Raw genomic sequence first — 19614 nt, forward strand, 5'->3', positions numbered from 1 at the left:
CCAGATGTCGAATTTCCCAGCTACGAGAGCCCAGGGATTCATTTCCCTTTCAGGCTGGGTAAGGCTTGAGCAGGGCTACACACCGTATTAATTCATGCCAGGGTGCCTCAACCCCAGGGTGGGCTCTTTTACTCTCAGATTTTTAAAGGCCAGAAGCGTCCATCGGGTTAACCTAATCTGGCCTCCTGCATAGCAGGCCTAAGATCACCACCTAATAATTTCTGCATCAAGCCCATAATTTCCAGGTGAGCTAGACCACCTCTTTTAGAAAGCTATCCAGCCTTGATTTAAAAACTTCAGTTGATGGAGAATCCACCACATCTCTAGGTAAGTTGTTCCAATGGTTACTTACCCTGGCTATTAAAAAGACCCTTATTTCTAGTTGGAGTGTATTTTGGAGTGTATTTAAAACCAAATTAATAAGCATATTGAACTGCACTGTTTTCCCCATTGCCGCTAGGGGACATTCAAGACATTGATTTCCAGCTCTAAGGTCCTAGCTATAGTTTGAGTCCTGGCTTTGTTAGAGGTGACCCCTCTGTCTGTGCACCACTAAGCTAAGCTGCCTTGGCTCATCCTCCCCTAAAATGCATTCCTGGGAGATTGGAGACAGAGGGTTCCCAGCTGTGAGATAAGCTCCCATCGGCCATCAGGCCCACTGCAGTTGGGGAGTCTCAACATGAACACACAATGAAAGGCGTCTCTCTCTGATCAAGCATGAGTCTGATTATATGGACCTTTGCTGGGGATGGTGGTGGTTGGCTTATGATGGGCTGGAATGGCTCTGTACAGGGAGTGAGGGTGTCCTTGGTGTCTACTCTAGGCAATTTAAACCTGTTGCTTGATTTTAATTTGTGTCACGTGCCCAGATGTCACAGCAACCAGCTCATAAAATTCATTAAATAGAATAAACCGAAAATGCACTGAACTCAGACTGATCACACTTTGCACTCCTCAGTTCCACTCGCTTGTAGACAATGAAACCAGTCTGTTTATTTTAGTCTTCCCTTCCAAAGAGCAGTAAAACAGAAAAGGTTTCCACATACACCATGAAAGCCCTGCCAAATCCACTTCTCTCTTTTTTAATAAAACTCCTCACCCACATGCCATGTTTAATGTTATTTAAAGGGCAAATCTAAGGACCTCTTTGTTAAATATTTCAGCAATAAGACTCACTGGTTCTCCTCCTTCCTTATGCCCCAGAAATTTTGTCCCCCAAGACTACAACAAATCAGAAAGCAGCTTTTAAAAAGCCCCTACAGAATGGACCCAGAATGTTGCACAGAACAGTAGCACAATTTATTCTGATCAGTGTATCCAGGGATTTCAAATAAAACCTGAATCCCCCCCTGTAAATGGCAGTTTTAATTAAAAGCCGGGTTCTTCAGGTTCGTTAACACAGAAACTGCTCGAATGCAGATTTTAAACACAACACCAGGAACCACAATTATTTGTTTTCAGCTGGAGTGGCTGGGTTTAAAAGCTCCATTTGTACTGGAAAAAAGTCAAGCAATAAGATCATTGAGAACTTCCTGCAAAACATGCAGCGGTTAAACGGCCTCTTGCTTTCTCCTCCAGCTGTTTGAATACGGAGCTCCTTTCCAAGTGACAATGAGCAAACAGGCATGACCCTGAGGCCTAAACAATTTTGACTTAACTGACTGGTCAGATCTTTTCAGAAGAGCCTTTCCCCAGCAATGCAGGATGGAGGTGCGCTGAGTCCTTGGGTTTTACTGCACAGAAGACAAGGTATTTTTCACTCCCTAATACACGGCTGTGTTTATCCCACTTCCCTTGGTAGTCGCCAGGTTAAAACTCACTTAGTGGTTTGTTCACCTGAACTATTCCTGTGTACCCGCCTCCCATATCATCTGTATTCCCCACGTTGGCTACCCATACACTGAAACATCAACAAGGAGTGCAATAGCTCAGGCTGTGAAGAGCTGGATGGAAAACAGATTTTCTGTCCCATGAAAAAAAATTGAGAGTTTGAAATTTTTTTCATCCCAAATCAAAATTCTGAAAACATTCGTTTCGGATCAATCAAAACTTATTTGATTTTGACCTTTTTTATTTTATTTTATATGAAACAAAGAAAATTTGGCATGAATATCATTTTGAAATAACTCTTCTAGATCCATCCAGCTTCCAGAGTTACCTGTGCACCACAAAAACCACCACCACAATTAGCACCATAGTTTCAGTATATGCTCCTGGTGTGACTGGCTCATGGAGCCTGAACGCTTAGGTCTGGTTGAGGCACAGTGACAGAAGATGGTTTTGGGGAAGCTTAACAAGAATAATACCTAGTTCTTCTAGAGTGATTTGTATCCACAGAGCTCAGAGCACTTTACAAAGGAGATCAGTGTCATTATCCCCATTTTACAGATGGGGAAACTGAGGCACGCAGCGATTAAAATGACTTGTGCAAGGTTGCACATCATGCCAGTGGCAAAGCTGGGACTAGGACCCAGGTCTCTTGAATCTCAGCCCAGTGCGCTACACACTAGGTTTGCTCTGCTGCTACCCACTGCACTGGTTTGGGGGAGGCAGGGTTTTGATTGCTAGTGCCAAGAATTAAATTCATATTTATAATTGCACATATTCCATTTTTAAGGAGTAAGACACATGAGCACCAGCTTGGGGCTGAAAAAACAACAACAACAACATTGAAAAGTACAAAAGAGACATTTCAAATGAAACTGGAAGTCTAAGGAACCAGTTTCTTTCTCTCCTCAATATCAATCTCTAGGAAACAAACAAAAGACCTTTAAAATATTAAGATGTTATTGGAAACAATAAAAAACATGCCAATAAAAAGCAGCATGTAAATGGATCAGCTTTTATTCAGTGTTATTATTGCTCTATCAGTTCTGACAATTAAATTGGCACATAACAAAATAATGATTTTGGGGACAGCGATGAGCATTACATTCTTTTTTCATTTTTTTTTAATACTCGTAATATTTTCCTTTGGAAAAATGCTAAAAGAAAGCTGTGCGCATCTCTGGTCTTGAGCCTAGTCTATTCGCTGTATCAGGACTTCTGCAGTTAGTCAGTTGGGGTAAACTTCCCCCAGAGTACAGTTAGCAGAAAGACACTTTCCCCCATTATGAGCACACGTTGGGCAGAGCTTTCCACTGTTCTACACCCGGTTGTGTTAAACGTTGGAAAGCCCCACTGCTGTTTGCATTTCGATCGGTGCAGATCAACACTGGTAATTCTCTCACAACAGCCAAAGATTGCCTCATACTTATGTTTGTAAGGTACATCTGAGTCCCCCTATTCCGTTCTACCCTCATCACCAGGCTTTTCATTCTCAAGCTGGGCCTGCTCTCTGACCCTCCAACTTCATCAATCAGTTCCTTACAACACTCACTTCTTTATAAGATGCAAAATCTTGGTTCAAAAGATCATCATTTAGCAAGAGGGGGGAACTCCACACATATACCACACAAGCTATGTAGGAGCAGTATACAGTATATTAAACCCTCAGGATGACTGATCTCTCAACAAAAGGGGCAGATTGCTTGCTTAGAGTCAGTTGCACTGAAGGGTAAATCTCTTAAAGATGCATCTACTCCAGTTGTGTCCCTCTGAAGTACAAAATCAAGGAAGGAAAAGAGTCCTTTTGAAGTTCAAATGCTCCAAACTAGCCACAGCCCTCTGGCTGTGCATTGCGTGCAGAAACGTCTTCATTCGAATACTGAGTTTACTTAACACACAAAACGTGTTTGCAGTGGAGTTGTTCGCAGCCTCTGATATTGTCCAGCTCTGCCGCTGCTAAGTGGCATCTCTGATGGTCCCCGCATTTGCGTTAGTGTGTTGGCCAGACGGCAACCACAGCAATTGCAATCAGCAACAACACAATCACCACCAACATTCCTGAAACAGACAAAGCAAAATTAAGTTACTCTCTTCATCTTATCTGAAGGATTTTTTTTTTAAAAAAAGGAAACTTACTTTTTGAGTCCCCTTACATCACCCTAAACAATAAGGGTTAGAAACTTGGCTACCCAAAAGTTTTCAATTCTAACTAAAACCAGATCTTTACATGTTATATATGTATAGAAATCGGACTACAAAAATCATTTATGAAAGGGTAGTTTGCTTAAACCTATCAAGACTGACACTGTATATTTGGTCTCTGGTTCTGTCTCCCTAAGAATAATTCAACTATTCTACAGGTAAATGATTTAAAAAGTCACCACACAACTTCAGCCCTGTCCTGAAGAGACTTTTATACACAAGATTATCATGACACACTCCAAGCAGTCCCATTCAGTTAGTTAAAAACATGCAGGACTGATGAAGTTTAGTAGAATTTACGGAATCATAAATTAGTTTTTTCTCTCTCTCTCTAAGACATGAGAATGCTAAAATTTCGTAGCAAGATTGCTGCCAGGACCTAAATAGTTTTACTACAACAAGGCAAAATTATTTGCAAAGCAAAAAACCACAACAAACCTGTGCAAAACGAATCTGACTTAGGAAAATGAACAGCGATGAACATTAAAAAAAAAAAAAAAAAAAATCTGAGAGCACTGTGCCAAACCATGCAGCAAACCTGCTTTGTGCGATATGCTGCACATTACTGACAATCTGGGTTTACAAAATGTTATGACAATTTACTAGTTCAGGTACAAAATTCACTCTTAGCAGGAGGAGAGGGACAAAACTATTCACATATTAAAAAGAAAAAGATTGCTCTAGGAAAATGACAGACTAGAATTTTGTAAGCCCTCTGCATTTGAGTCTCACAAAGCTCTTTCTCATTCACAATACGGACTGACTGAAAGCCGGAGATAAAAGGACAGTGGTTTTCCCAGACCATGTTTTGTGATATCTTGCTAGATGAAGCTAGTTCTGCTGGAGTACTCTCTAACCTCCAAAACATAAGGGAGATAACCTGCCCCTCTTAGCTGAAATACAAGTTTTACATCTTGCAAATGGAGTGGATCATTGCAAGTTTTGGTAATAAACCCTTCTCTTTCCTAAACAATGACAAGTCCCCCAGCATTAGAACACCTGGCAAAACCTCCTGGATAGCTTCACAATGTCCTATGCATTTCACTCAACAGAACACCACACACTGGCTTCCCCGCAGATTAAACCATCTTTGAATTATTAAACAGACTTTTTTTTTTAAAACATCCGCACTAAAGTATCCCCTTTAGAGTCGGGTGAACCATATTAGGGCTCAAAGAGTGGAAAAAATGTCCCTTCTATTTGGTTTGCTAACAGATGACTATTACTCAACCACTTACAATATTTACAAGTCCAGCTCATAGCAATTAAAAAGGATGTATTAAAATAAACTTCTTTTTCCAAACTGGAAAGGATATTAGACATGGCTCTTCATAAATAGTGTCATGTTTTCTGTGCAGAAACGGCTTCTATGCCAGTGGGCCATATTTTTTTCCAGTTAAATGTGGTTGCCACCAACTTTATTTTTTATCTGAATTTAGAACTAGTACCACTTGCCCAGTCTGACCCGGTCAATATCTCATAGCACTAGACATGCATTTGGCTCTTCCTAATAAAGTTGTTTGTTAAATTAACACACCAGAGAAGCCAATATTAGCATGCTTACCCAGTGATAAACAAGTCAACTATTGTAGAGTGTCAGACATGTTTAATTTGGCCTAATACTTGTTCTTGGCCATCATCTCTGATTCTAATTGGGAAACTCCTGGAATAATCATAAATCTCAGGGTAGATAACAGACTCTTTAAAGAGCGGTTGGTGCTGCATAGGCCCCACAACACCCACTGATGTTCAAAGGGGGCATGAACCTAACTTCCTTAAGCACCTCTGAAAACACCTGCTACTGCTGCTTATCTGTACCTGAAGTCAAGAAACCTTCTCCCCCTCGTGTTCATTTACACAGCAACCAATGACCATGTGACGGAGCACTGCCATTTCACGGGGGAATAAGCCACAGGGCCAGAGGAGTTTTTCGTTAACGATCCTGTTACCATACACACACCCCTGGTACTGACTACCACGGAAGAGGAAAATGAAAGCAAGAGATCCGTGCAGAGTAACTCACACACAGAACCCTTCCCAACAATTTCTACATGGCGGCTGCTAATTTTGAAGTGGAATTGTTTCACGAAATTTATTTGCCATTCCCCATCCCTCCCCGAATGACCTGTGATAAGAACTGATAGCCCAGTTGGTCACATACAGCATGGTGAGAAAAAACTGGCTGAAGTGCTGGCAGAGTACTCAAGCGACACGTGACTCTTACCTCTTCTGTACATGACATGTAAGCCCCCCAGCTCTCCCAACACTAGCCAACACCAGCATTTGGAGGAAGAGCAGCTGTTGAGAGCTAAACCCAGGCAGCACTAAGGAGAAGCCAGTAGGAAGAGAGAAGTGATTCACAGATCCTCTCTCCCTGTGCAACATCCCCCATGATCACGAGCATCTGCCTTCAAACTGTAAGCTGATCTGCAGCGTCGGGGCCCTCTGGGCCTTCTCAACACTACTGGAAACTCCAAAGAGCCAGGATGGCAAACTATGCAACGGTGCCCCAGCCTCCTGGCTCACCACTGCCCTGGTGAACTATCCATTTGTGACCTTCAGCCTTGATTATTACAACTCACATCAAATACTGGAGCCACATGCCCTGAAAAAAGCTCCAGCAGCACAAAACATTCCAGCCTGTCAGTTTAGCTACACAGGTTGTCACTGACACATCGCCCTGGCTGCCCATTTAATAGAGAACCTTGCTATAGTCAAAGCCCTCCCACAGCATTAGCTCCTAACTACCTAAGGCCTGGTCTACACTACGAGTTTAGGTCGACTTTAGCCGCGTTAAATTGAATTAAGCCTGGACACGTTCACACGACGAAGCCCTTTCTTTCGACTTAAAGGGCCCTTTAAACCGGTTTCTTTACTCCACCTCCGACGAGGGGATTAGCGATAAAATCGGCCTTAGGGGGTCAGAATTGGGTTAGTGTGGACGGAATTCGACGTTACTGGCCTCTGGGAGCTATCCCACAGTGCTTCATTGTGACCGCTCTGGACAGCACTCTCAACTCAGATGCACTGGCCAGGTAGACAGGAAAAGCCCCGCGAATGTTTGAATTTCATTTCCTGTTTGCTGAGCGTGGAGAGCACAGGTGACCATGCAGAGCTCATCAGCACAGGTAACCGTGATGGAGTCCCAGGATCGCAAAAGAGCTCCAGCATGGACAGAACGGGAGGTACGGGATCTGCTCGCCATATGGGGAGATGAATCAGTGCTGGCCGAACTCCGAAGCAGTAAACGAAATGGCAAAATATTAGAAAAGGTCTCCAAGGCCATGAAGGACAGAGGCCATAACAGGGACGCACAGCAGTGCCGCGTGAAAATTAAGGAGCTAAGGCAAGCCTATCACAAAGCCAGAGAAGCAAACGGAAGGTCCGGGGCTGAGCCGCAAACATGCCGCTTCTACGCGGAGCTGCATGCCATTCTAGGGGGCCTGTCCAGGCTGCCTGTGTACGGCTTCATGAGCCATGGCATTAAGGGGTACGCTGGGTCCCCAAGGATCACGATAGGCATTTCAACATCCCCAACGGTTATTTTCTGGTCCGGGAAGAAAGTCCCTTCCTCCAGCTTTCGAAACAGAACAGAGTGCCTGAAGACGCGAGCATCATGTACCCTTCCCGGCCAGCCCACGTTGATGTTGGTGAAACGTCCCTTGTGATCCACCAGGGCTTGCAGCAGCATTGAGAAGTACCCCTTGCGGTTTATGTACTCGGTGGCTTGGTGCTCCGGTGCCAAGATAGGGATATGGGTTCCGTCTATCGCCCCACCACAGTTTGAGAATCCCATTGCAGCAAAGCCATCCACTATGGCCTGCATGTTTCCCAGAGTCACTACCCTTGATATCACCAGGTCTCTCATTGCCCTGGCAACTTGGATCACAGCAGCCCCCACAGTAGATTTGCCCACTCCAAATTGATTCCCGACTGACCGGTAGCTGTCTGGCGTTGCAAGCTTCCACAGGGCTATCGCCACTCGCTTCTCAACTGTGAGGGCTGCTCTCATCCTGGTATTCTGGCGCTTCAGGGCAGGGGAAAGCAAGTCACAAAGTTCCATGAAAGTGCCCTTATGCATGCGAAAGTTTCGCAGCCACTGGGAATCGTCCCACACCTGCAGCACGATGCGGTCCCACCAGTCTGTGCTTGTTTCCCGGGCCCAGAATCGGCGTTCCACGGCATCAACCTGCCCCAGGAACACCATGATTTCCACATTGCTGGGGCCTGTGCCTTGTGAGAGGTCTAGGTCCATGTCCATTTCCTCATCACTCTCGTCGCCGCGCTGCAATCGCCTCCTCCTCGCCTGGTCCTGGTTTTGCTTTGGCATGTCCTGGCTCTGCATATACTCCAGGACAATGTGCGTGGTGTTCATAGTGCTCATAATTGCCGCGGTGATCTGAGCGGGCTCCATGATCCCAGTGCTAGCTATGGCGTCTGGTCTGAAAAAAGGCGCGAAACTAGTATCTGACGGACCAGGGGAAGGAGGGAGGGAGGGAGGGGCGAGTGACGACATGGCGTACAGGTACAGGGAATTAAAATCAAGAAAGGTGGCTTTGCATCAGGGAGAAACACAAACAACTGTCACACAGAATGCCCCCCCCCAGAGATTTAACTCAAAAGCCTGGGTTTAGCAGGCCGTTGATTTGACAGAGGGAGGGGTGAAGGAAATGAATACAGAACAAATCTATTTTTTACATCTTAAGACGACGGTGCAGCATGACTGATAGCCCTCGGCATTTTCTGGGTGCTTGGCAGCAAATACTGGGCGCTTGGCAGTTAGCCTTCAGGCCTATTGCACGATCTGCTGCTCAGGGAAGACTCAGCTAACGTGCGATGAGCCAACAGGGCGCGTGGCAGAAAATGGCATACTACGACTGATAACCATCATCATCATCAAGACAGTTCCATAGGACTGAGCATGTCTGCCCAGGTGCCCATGATTGACAGCCACTGCTGTACGACGAGGACGGTTACCAGTCGTAATAAACCATCTACTGCCAAAAGGCAAAAGGCAAGGGGGCTGGTGCAATGCAGCCCCACGGCTGCCGGCACCCAGATCGCCAATGAAGGCTACCAGTCATGCTGCACCGTCTACTGCCAAAAGGCAGTTAGCTGCTGCTGCTGTGTAGCAATGCAGTCCCACGTCTGCCGGCACCCAGATGACATATGGTGACGGTGAGCTGAGCTGAGCGGGCTCCATGCTTGCCGTGGTATGTTGTCTGCACAGGTAACCCAGGTAAAAAGGCGCGAATCTATTGTCTGCCGTTGCTCTGACGGAGGGGGAGGGGCCTGACGACATGTACCCAGAACCCCCTGCGACACTGTTTTGCATCATTCGGGCATTGGAATCTCAACCCAGAATTCCAATGGGCAGCGGAGACTGCGGGAACTGTGGGATAGCTACCCATAGTGCAATGCTCCGGAAGTCGACGCTAGCCTCGGTACTGTGGACGCGGTCCGCCGACTAGAGCACTTAGAGCATTTTATGTGGGGACACACACAATCGGCTGTATACAACAGATTTCTATAAAACCGGCTTCTATTAATTCGATCTAATTTCGTAGTGTAGACATACCCTAAGAGATCAGCTTTCCCTCCATAACCATCATCTCCCATGACAGCAGTGCATCACTGAAGCCATGAGCCAACAAACCAAATCTCATAAGGGCAGGAGACAGACATAAGCGGGAGCTGGACTTAACCTATGGAATTCATCTCTGGAAGGTGAAGAGAGCAGACACAAACACCCCTCCCCCACAACATTGCAGGGCTGATTCTCAGCTAGCAAGATGAGTCCACTGGAGCTATGCAGACTTGCAGCAGGTGAGGCTCTGGCCCGTAATCAGGGAACTTGCTCCCCAAGAAGGAAGAGAGAGATTGAGGTTTGTTATCTGCGATTCTGTAGAGGCACTGAGGACTTGTCTACACTGTGCATTAGTCCACACTAGAGGAGTGTAAACTCTAGTGTGTATTAGGATGTCGTGCACCAACTGTACCCTGCTGGCACACTTTCCAAGTTCCTTAGTGCACGTTAATGTAGATATTCCAGTGATGGATGCTAAAACATGAGCATAGATAGGTAGAGAGAGAGATTTGTTTTTCCTTTATTAAAGGAAAAAGAATGGTGCATTTAACCAAACCAATTAACTTGGAAACTTGTACTTTGGCCATTAACTTTCAAAGGCATTAGATGGAATTTAGAATATGATTGAGTTCAAACATGGTTAAAATGTGTCTCAATTTTTAAATTTTACTGTACATTTTGGGGTGTTTCTCTCCGATGGCATGGTTAGGAGTGAACTATGCTGCTGGAATTGGGAAGAAATAAGGCATGTGATTATAGTGACACACTTTGGCTGTCCAATATGTTTTTGCGCTGTAGGAAAACGATTTAGAGGGTGAAAATCCTCAGTGCAGTTTTGATGTAACTGAATTCAGAGGTTTTAGCAATTAATAGACAACTGAGATTGGTTTCTTGCAAAATACAGGTGTGAATTTGTAATGATACAAACTAAAATTAATTGGGCATAACTATTCTGTGACAACTCCCAAGAAAATCTGTTTATCAACAGAATTATTCTATAGAAGGATTTCAGGAAAGTAGAGGATTAATCAAAATGTTGCTAACATGCAATAGGAGAATGACCAGGAGATTTAAAAGAAAGTGAAATACAACAGCCGCAGCAGCACTGCATGGTGAAAAATAAAAAACGAAGTTTTGCTCCTTGAAGGAAACTGGTATACAGAAAGTTAGGCGTTTCATTTGGAAACACAAAAGTAAGCAGCAGATGACCACACATGATGTGCATCATCAACAAATACTTTTAAGCCTATATGGAGTAGACAATTACAAGGATATGGATTTATAAAGTTGTTTTGTACCCATTACATTGCAAAATGTGTGACATGCTTTCATAAATAATCTCATTGACACGATTTGACAGTAATTACGCACTCTAGATTCTCTGCCTGTTGGGCTTTTCTTGCTTCAGGACTGTGAAGTGTAAACATCCCAATCACTAAGGAACATCTCAAAGAAAGTTCACATGGAACAAACTCAGTGATGAGGTAAGCAGGACTTACAGAGAATGGAAGAAACAACAGATGCATGTGTGAATAGTATGGGAAATGTTGATGCAGACCTTCGTTTAACAAGCTTACAAAGAGGAGAAGGTGAGAAAAGCAAGTTGTAATCTGCATATAATCAATGGAACAAATCAGCAAACATGAACCACTGGAGAATGGCCAGCCCTTTTGTAGTTCCTTAGTCCGACGAATTTGGAATATGGATGCTGCTGAAGGACAGCCAATCCTGGAGATGTAGGGAATCCAGAATGCTCTCTCCCAACAGGCCCTCTGTCTAAATCTCGCAGACATTAGCAAGGAAATGCTACGCTATAAGGCTAAGCTTTTGAATCTCCACCAAAACAGGAGCTCCACTTGTATTTTGGACAGCACACAAACTGGATCCACCAGGATGCTCACCCATCCAAGAGTGGCAAGGGTGAGTTGAATAATACATTTGCTGAATATCGGGGGAGCTAGCAGGTTCACAGATACTAACAGACCATAACCTGTGGGCTGTGAGCTGATAACTCTTTGCTAGTATGCCGGGCACAGCTACAGAAAACACCAGTCTGTCCTTCCTTCATTAGTGACCAAACCACTGGGTCCTTCTCCCCACCCCTTACTACTCCACCCTAGGGAGTGAAGATCCCCTTCGCCCTTGGGAAACATACCCACTTCCCGCACACAACCCCAGAGCAGGAGAAGGTTCGCTCACTAACCCCTCTCTTCCCAGCCTCCAGGTGAGGGGAGTGCAGAATCCCCCCACCCCCTGCAAAAAAAAAAAAAAAAAAAAAAAAAAAAGTCTTCAGAAAGCACTTGGGTCAGTTGGTAGATGCTATGAAGATAGTAAGTGGGGGGTTGGGAAACTGGAGGCAACTGTGATTCATTCTGGTATGGTTTATGATTAGGATAATCTTGCATTGATATACTGTCTTTGACCTAACACGCTTGGAGGGATATACAACCAATACATAGGAGTCACTTCATCCACCACTGAAATGCAGCCACCTCTGGGATGAAACTAGGCAGCTGTTTAACACACAGAAGCACCACGAAAAGGATCTGCAAGGAGGCCAATATCTGTTCCATCTGAAATTGCAGGAGGAATTTCAAGAAGGCATGAGATGGGATTTAGCAGGACATTTTAACATTCTACTTGTATGTAGATCTGATTGAAATGAAAATTTTTGATAACTGTTTCAATAATGGGTGTGATAAAAAACTCAAAATATTTTTAAAAACTGAAAAAAGCCATGTTAAAATGGGTCCTTTTTGAACACTTTAATATGGAAACAACTTCAACGTGTTTTGTGAAAATAAATTTTGGACCAGCTCTACCCCTGACTATGATCAGATATTAACAAGCAGCAATCAGGGCTGTCCATCTTTTTCAGAGGAGCAAACCCTTAGCAGTACAGAGCCCCCTGCTGATCCCGCACCAATGCCAAAGGGTGAGAGAGACATTGAGTGAAACCTCAACACCGCTTCTGAAGAGTCCCATTCCTGGACACACTTTGGTTAGCTTGTGAGAGCTTATGTCCTGAGCTGAAAAGTGGCCCAGGCTGCAGGTACTGGTTGTACATGTAACTTTACAACATCCATTCAAGAGTTTCAGATATGCTGGAAAGATGGGTAAAGAAATACCTGCTAGAGAGCAGAATGAGACCATACAATTCTTTTCCCCATTTATAATCTAATCATCAGGATTTAGCGCTACCCTCCCGCTACAGAGCAGTTTACAATGTCATTTACTGAATAAGACAATCTGCCTTAAAAATGATAATGAACCACACTAGTTTCACCTGCGAATGCCTACTGCCAACCAGAGCCATACCCTGCATTTGCCATCACTTGTCAAGAATCTCTGTTACTCCTGCTGCCTTTTGGAATGGAAGCTATGGGAGCACCTGAGGTTCACCATTTCTTTAGCATACTTCTAATTCTTAACGGTAATGATGGTCTGAACTTAGTAGAACTTTCTGCACAAGAGCACAACGTGATGAAGAGACAGCTCTTCACATCGGCCATATAACAAGCACCCAATTCTTGCTTGTCAAGTCAACGTTTAATGCCCATTTTCTGGCATGCCAATATTTACTGTGAAATATCCACTTATTGTGCTGAATATAGCTCCTGGGAAGTTGAGCGTGTTTAGAGTCTGGCAGCAATTCAAGAGCCTTTGAAAAGGCATTCAGGAACTCTGTCATAAATATGTCTTGTTTTGACAACTCCCTCTTGAATAAGTGTCAAAAATTTCTGGTCTGCTTCTATCAGACTATTGATTTACCATTAAAAGTCACTCCATACCTGCTGTATACTGACTACTTACATTTAATATGGTACCAATTAGGACATACAGTAATAAGCTTCTAAAAGGGGACATATAACATTACTGGCTACATGCAAAAGTTTCAACAGTCTGAGGATATGCTGGATAGACAGTCGGAAAACATAACATTAAGTTAAGGATATTTCTCTTCAGTGTATCATTTGCAAGCAAGAAGCAATTCATTTAATTTCTATAATGAAAAGGCATTTGCTTTGTAGCTGAAAAACATTTCTCGTTCACCCTGCATGCAAGCCCCACAACTCACTCTGCTGCTAGAGTCTAGATCCAGAGGGGGGACGTCTTTGGGACCCTGATTACAGTATAGGCAACAGCAATGGAAGCTTCCCCACAACCACCCCATCAATCTGCCTCAGCTAGATGGGAGTGAATATAGCTATTAAGAACTGCAAGACCCCCAGTTCATTTCACATAGATACCCTATGGCAGTGGGATAGGTCACTACCAAGCTGCGTCAGATACAAACAAGTGACGCCAGCGGGAATGCCTGGGCATATCTGACCCAGTCCCCTGAGCCACCTACTCCCTTATCAGTTTGACATTCTTGAAGTGAGGCGCTGGTGCTGACACATCTGCAGACACTAGAAGGAGTGGATAGGTTACTCTTGAATGGCTCTGCCCCTGGCTTTCTTAGGGGTCCCAGGGCACAGTGTTGGATAACTGTCCTCCTGCCTGGGCAGCTCTCCTGCATTTTCAGCGCACAGTTCCATCCTGTCACCATTCTTGCTCACCACATCCGTGGGGCTGTCAGGAGAGCTAATGAGGGAACAGGTGTTATCGTGTCTACAATACAGATATGATGCCCAGCTCCACCTCTCCATTTCACCGCACCCATTGTGTGCAGTTGAGAGAATTACCCACTGCCAACCAGAGAATGGGGGTTAGCTGGCTAAGCCACAGCACAGGTAAGAATGCCGTACGGTTCGCAGGCAAGCGGAAACAAGACAATGTGAAAGAAGAATATAGTGAGGGCAGTGCGTTTGCTGCTCGTTTCTCAGACTCGCAACTTGAGGGTCATCTTAGATTGCGGCTGATTCTGTACCTCCAGGTAGCAGGACCTCCCAAGAACAACTTTTACCATGTGAGCTCAGCACAAAGGTTGCACCCTCTCCTTTCAGATGGAGGCTTCCCAAGGCCTTTACCACTTTGAGGCTAGATTGTCGTAATGTGCTTTAAATGGGGCTGCACCTTAAGGCTGGCCAGAAACTGCAACTAGCGCAGATCGCAGCTACTGACGTATTAAAGCATTTCACTCAAGAGAACACACTACACTTGTGCTCTGTGCAACTGATGTCCTGGTGAAATTTAAAGGACTAGTTTTGACCTATGCAAACCCAAAGGGCTTGGGCCCTCAAAGGTCTGAAATCTCTTCTCCAGCCCCCAAGGTGATACCACGGCCTCTGCAAATATCTCACAGCGTCTGATTTTCAACCATGGAATTTGCCACTCCCCCTTGGTTTGGCAAATCCAGGTTTGGTGCTGAGAGGTTCATCTGTTTTATTAGGCTTCTCTGGAGAAAGATGGTGAGAGAGGGACCACGGGGCGCTGGATGCAGCTGAGAGGGGAGAAAGGAGGGAGGGTGAGAACTCTACTGTGAAAGTCCTTTTATGGTCATTTTAACCTGCTGAGTTCTGAAGCATATTCATAATCTGTGTTCTGCACACAGAACACTGGTGGCACCTTTAGAATCAGGGAGAAATAAATAAAAGCATATGGCAAGGATAGGCTCTTCCCCTCTTACTGATGGCTCATGTCCACCACTTTGCATTTGAATTCACAGTCTGGGGGTTCCCATAAAGCCCCAGCTGTGGCTAAAGAATCATATCACTGCTGTGACTAGGAATGCTTTTTTCTTCTTCTCCACATCAGAGCAGCTGTGGGAAACATCTCCTTTGGATGTGAACTTGACTAAGCAATCCATGCCTTTGTCACTTGGAATGGTGTGATGAACTCTACAAGGGCTAGACCGTAAAGCCAGCTGGAAACTGAACTTGATGCCAAATTGGACCACCCATTTTGTAAGCTGTGTGGGTTTTGGCTTGGTTTTTTTGTATATCAAGAACACAGGAAACTAGGGTTCAGTGCTGTGTGCTAGCTGCCTGCTGGTTTTCTGGATGGAGTTTCAGGTGCTTAGTTCAACCTAAAAAGCCCTAGATGGTTTAGGACCTGCCTTCATAAGAGGCAACTCTCCATCGGTTCCACAGTTGTGGTTAATGTGGGTGCTTGTAGAGGGGACTCCAGCTCTACAGAGCATTCTCTATGAGAAGCCCTCAGCTGTGGAACTATCTTATGCCTTGACTTAAAGTAGCCCAGGTCTGCTGACCTTTGGGGAGCCCTGCAAGGCCCTTCTTTTTGCTTTTGTGGTGATCATTTATGGGGAAGAGGGTTGGTGGGGAGAACCTTGCCCATTGGGAGTGGAGCCTTGTTGGAGGGTTTTCTGATGCTTTGCTGCTGGTTTAGGTGTATTGCTATTCTCAGTGACATCAAAGGTACCTCTTCTGTGTCATTATGCAGTGACGTAAAAGTAATAAAAATATCAGATTATGATTTTAAAGAGCCCGGTGTAACATTACATTATCTGGATGTAATGCTACCCATGCCAAGAAAATTATATCCCTGCAGAACTGTGTACCCAGAGTTTAGGAATAAGTCCTCAGATCTATCACAAATGACATGGAGCGTTAACTTATAAACACAGTATTTGCTTTACAGAGGGGAAAGCAGGGAAGAGATGAAGTTTCAAGGAGAGACTTTAGTGTCACTGCTGCCTTCTTTGTGAACTTCTTTTTAATGTCCCAGTTTAAGGAAAAATACCTTACCTGCTTTTTAATTAAGTGAATTTTTCAGAGTTGCCAGGTATATGGCAAAAAATCTGTTAAAAACCCTTTATCTTCAAGACATTAGAGAACCAACTTGGAAGGCTATAAATTCAATTTATACACCAAAGTCACTAGTTTTATATGACAAACAACCTAACACATTCATCTTTCCTTCATATTCCCTAAAAAAATAATCACAACCCCACGCTCCCCCCCCCATCCCAAAAGCCATAAAACCTTTCCGTCTAACATTTTTCTGTTTTAATGTGAGACAGGGTATTCGATTTGTATTGCATTAAGAACCACTTTAGTATAAATCCCACACTATTAAGCTGGCTTGTATGTAAATACACTCCCTGATTGCTACACCTGCATCATTTGAAACACATCCTCTAGAGGCCTGCTCTTTATTAATTTTGTGACAGCCAAACTTTCCCCCCCCCCCGTGTGATATGTCTGTGTACAAGGCAGCAATTTCACATTATCCTACACCCCCACCCACCCAAAGAAACCTAGACACTTTATTGCTTTTGACCTTCTTTTTAACGGGTATGACTTGAGAAATTTAATGTTACAATTGTACTTCTCAACTCTGACACCAAAATCATTGGCAATCCTCCAACAAATCAAGCACAGACTTTGGGAACAGCTAATAAAGGCTGAGAGAGCCATATGTTTCATTGGGTCTAAAGAAAAATGAGTATGTCTGAAAGAAGCTGAGTGCTCTGAGAACATTTGCATTTGGAGGAAAGCAAAAGCTAGGTCACTCTCTGCGATATGAAAATATGACAAGTTATCAAATTTGGAGTTACACATAAAGTTCCATATTAACTGATAATCTTATCAAAAGCTTTAATGATCTGAGTGCAAATGTGTGAGGTTTTGTGTTTCTTTGTAACAATCCTTCACTCCATCTGGTTAAATGTATGACTGAAATGGTGCCCCTGCTCTTCCTTTTTGCCACGTAGCATTGGAAGTCAGCTGTAGTACCAGAGTGGATGCTTGGTCACAATAAAGTCTTATAATTACCATTAATACCATCATTTGCCATTAGAGCCTGAACATGTGTTAGTATTTACTACCAAGTGACGACTGCTGGCAAAGGAAATAAAGTGAGGATGAAGCAAAAGCAAAAGAAAGAATGAGATGGGAATTCATATGTCACAGTCAGAAGAAGTGTGCAGTGAGTTTAAATCCAAAATGTTTAGTGTCTCCATGATCAAATAATCTCCAGAGTTTATGGTCCCAAACCACATGCACACCCCAACGGAATGAAAGGAAATGAGATAAGTGTTCCCCCTAAGCTATCATTGTTCTATCTCAATTCATTTCTGGAGCTATTTTTTAAATCTGTTGCTACTTTTTTAAAAACAAATCAATGCCAGAGGGTGTACTCAGCTATTTCCAAGTGGGATTTCAAAGACTTTCCAAGTTCTTTCAGGAAAATTTGATTTTTAATATCCAACTTCAAATTAACCGTGAGGAGGATTACTTCACTGAGCATAGTTATAGCATTCTAAATACCAGAAGCTTTTCTCTTTATAGTTTCCAAATACCTCTTTTGTCCTTACAAAACACTCTGGTTTATCTTTTCTAAGGTACACACTTTTCTAAGGGTATGTCTACACTACCCACCGGATCGGCAGGCAGCGATCGATCCAGCGGGGATCGATTTATTGCAGCTAGTATAGATGCGATAAATTGACCCCCGAGCCCTCTCCTGTCGACTCCTGTACTCCAGCACCACGAGAGGCGCGGAGTCAACGGGGGAGCGGCGGCAGTTGACTCACCGCAGTGAAGACACCACGGTAAGTCAATCTAAGTACGTCGACTTCAGCTACATTATTCACGTAGTTGAAGTTGCGTAACTTAGATCGATCCCCCCCTAGAGTAGACCAGGGCTAAGGTATGTTGGCAATGACTAGAGTGGTTGAGGTCTATTGCTTTAAAACAATATGTAAGCATGACTTAGCTGTAGACACCAAGTCAGCAACCAGTTACATTAGAAGGCAGGTATTTGAGAGAGTAAAAAATGAACAGAAGGTTCTCCAAACATTTTAAAGAAGGGTGGGTGCATCTTATCTTTGTTATACAGATAGGGCAACTGGAGCACAGACACACTAAATGATTTGCCTAAGGCTACAGCTACACTACGAGGCTTTTAGCAACACGGCTGTGCCGCTACAGCCGTGCTGCTAAAAGGCGCACAGTGTAGCTGTTTGTCGGCAGGTGAGAGCTCTCCTGTCGACAAAAAACGTCCACCCCCTACGAGTGGCAGCGGCTTTGTCAGCAGGAGAGTTCTGCCGACAAAGCACTATTCACACCGGCGCTTTTCATCAGTGTTTTTTGTTTTTTTAACACCCCTGAATGACAAAAGTTGCGCAGACGAAGTGCCAGTGTAGACAAAGCCTAAGAAATACAGAAGTAGACAGGGACAGAGCTGGCAATAAAATCTATTAGTCCTGACTTCCAGGCTAGTCTGCTGGATAGGGAGCATGGAGCCAGATCTGGTTAACCTGAACTATTATGCACTTTTTATAAACAATATAAATAAGTTCATAGTACAATCACAGAAGAAGCATTTCCACTTACGTTTTTCAAACCACCATTACTGGATTACTGCAGCTGCAGTGAAGCACATTAAAACAATTGATATTCAGGCAATTAGCTACCTGAACTACCCCTACTTCCATATGAGTGCATAACAAATGCAACTGAAAACAGTTTTAGACAATTCATCACTGCCCAGAGACATACTGGGTGTAGATTTACTAGTAAGGATGGTCTAAGCTTTTTCTAACCATTCAAAAACATAAACATCACTTATAAACACTTTTGATATTCCCACCTAATATTGCTCTCACATTTCAGCAGAGAGCTCTGACTAGGCAATTGTGTGTTTAATTTTCTATACTGTTATTGAGATGCCGGGTTGATTACAGTCTACAAGAAAGCAACTTTGGGGCAGGAGACATCCTTTTGTTGTGTCTCCCCAGCACCTCGCACAGCGGGGTCCTGGTCTGTGATTGGAGCTCCAAGGTAGTACCACAATACAAATACTAAAAACTAACAATGTAAAAACACAGGTTTCCCCTAAGAGTCAGTTTGGGTGTTTTTCACACATCACCTGTTTTCTGGGTGGAGTTGGCAACATCCTCTCACCTCTGTCTGATGCCTTTTATTGATGTCTGTTCTACCGGAAGCATCAGATAGATGTTTGTATAGAAGGTCACCAAGATCTCATAAAGCGAGAAGCTGGAAACATTCAAATGCTTTTTCCTTTTGTTCTCAGTAGTGTGACTTCATAGGCTTTCCTTGTCCATCCCCACATTGCTATTATCAACCTAT

At 43.9% G+C, this 19614-nt stretch overlaps 1 protein-coding gene across 2 annotated transcripts in view; it reads right to left on the reverse strand.

Moving 5' to 3' along the window:
* Positions 1-2828: 2828 nt before the first annotated feature.
* Positions 2829-19614, reverse strand: part of STX8 (syntaxin 8) — a 179582-nt gene continuing 162796 nt past the window's right edge. For both annotated transcript variants that reach the window (XM_065415726.1, XM_065415727.1), the window contains exon 8: positions 2829-3885. In XM_065415726.1, coding sequence (XP_065271798.1) covers positions 3818-3885 — 68 coding nt within the window. In that variant the 3' untranslated portion in view covers positions 2829-3817. The remainder of the gene's footprint in view (positions 3886-19614) is intronic.

Source organism: Emys orbicularis, chromosome 13, assembly GCF_028017835.1.
Source record: "Emys orbicularis isolate rEmyOrb1 chromosome 13, rEmyOrb1.hap1, whole genome shotgun sequence".
NCBI lineage: Eukaryota > Metazoa > Chordata > Testudines > Emydidae > Emys > Emys orbicularis.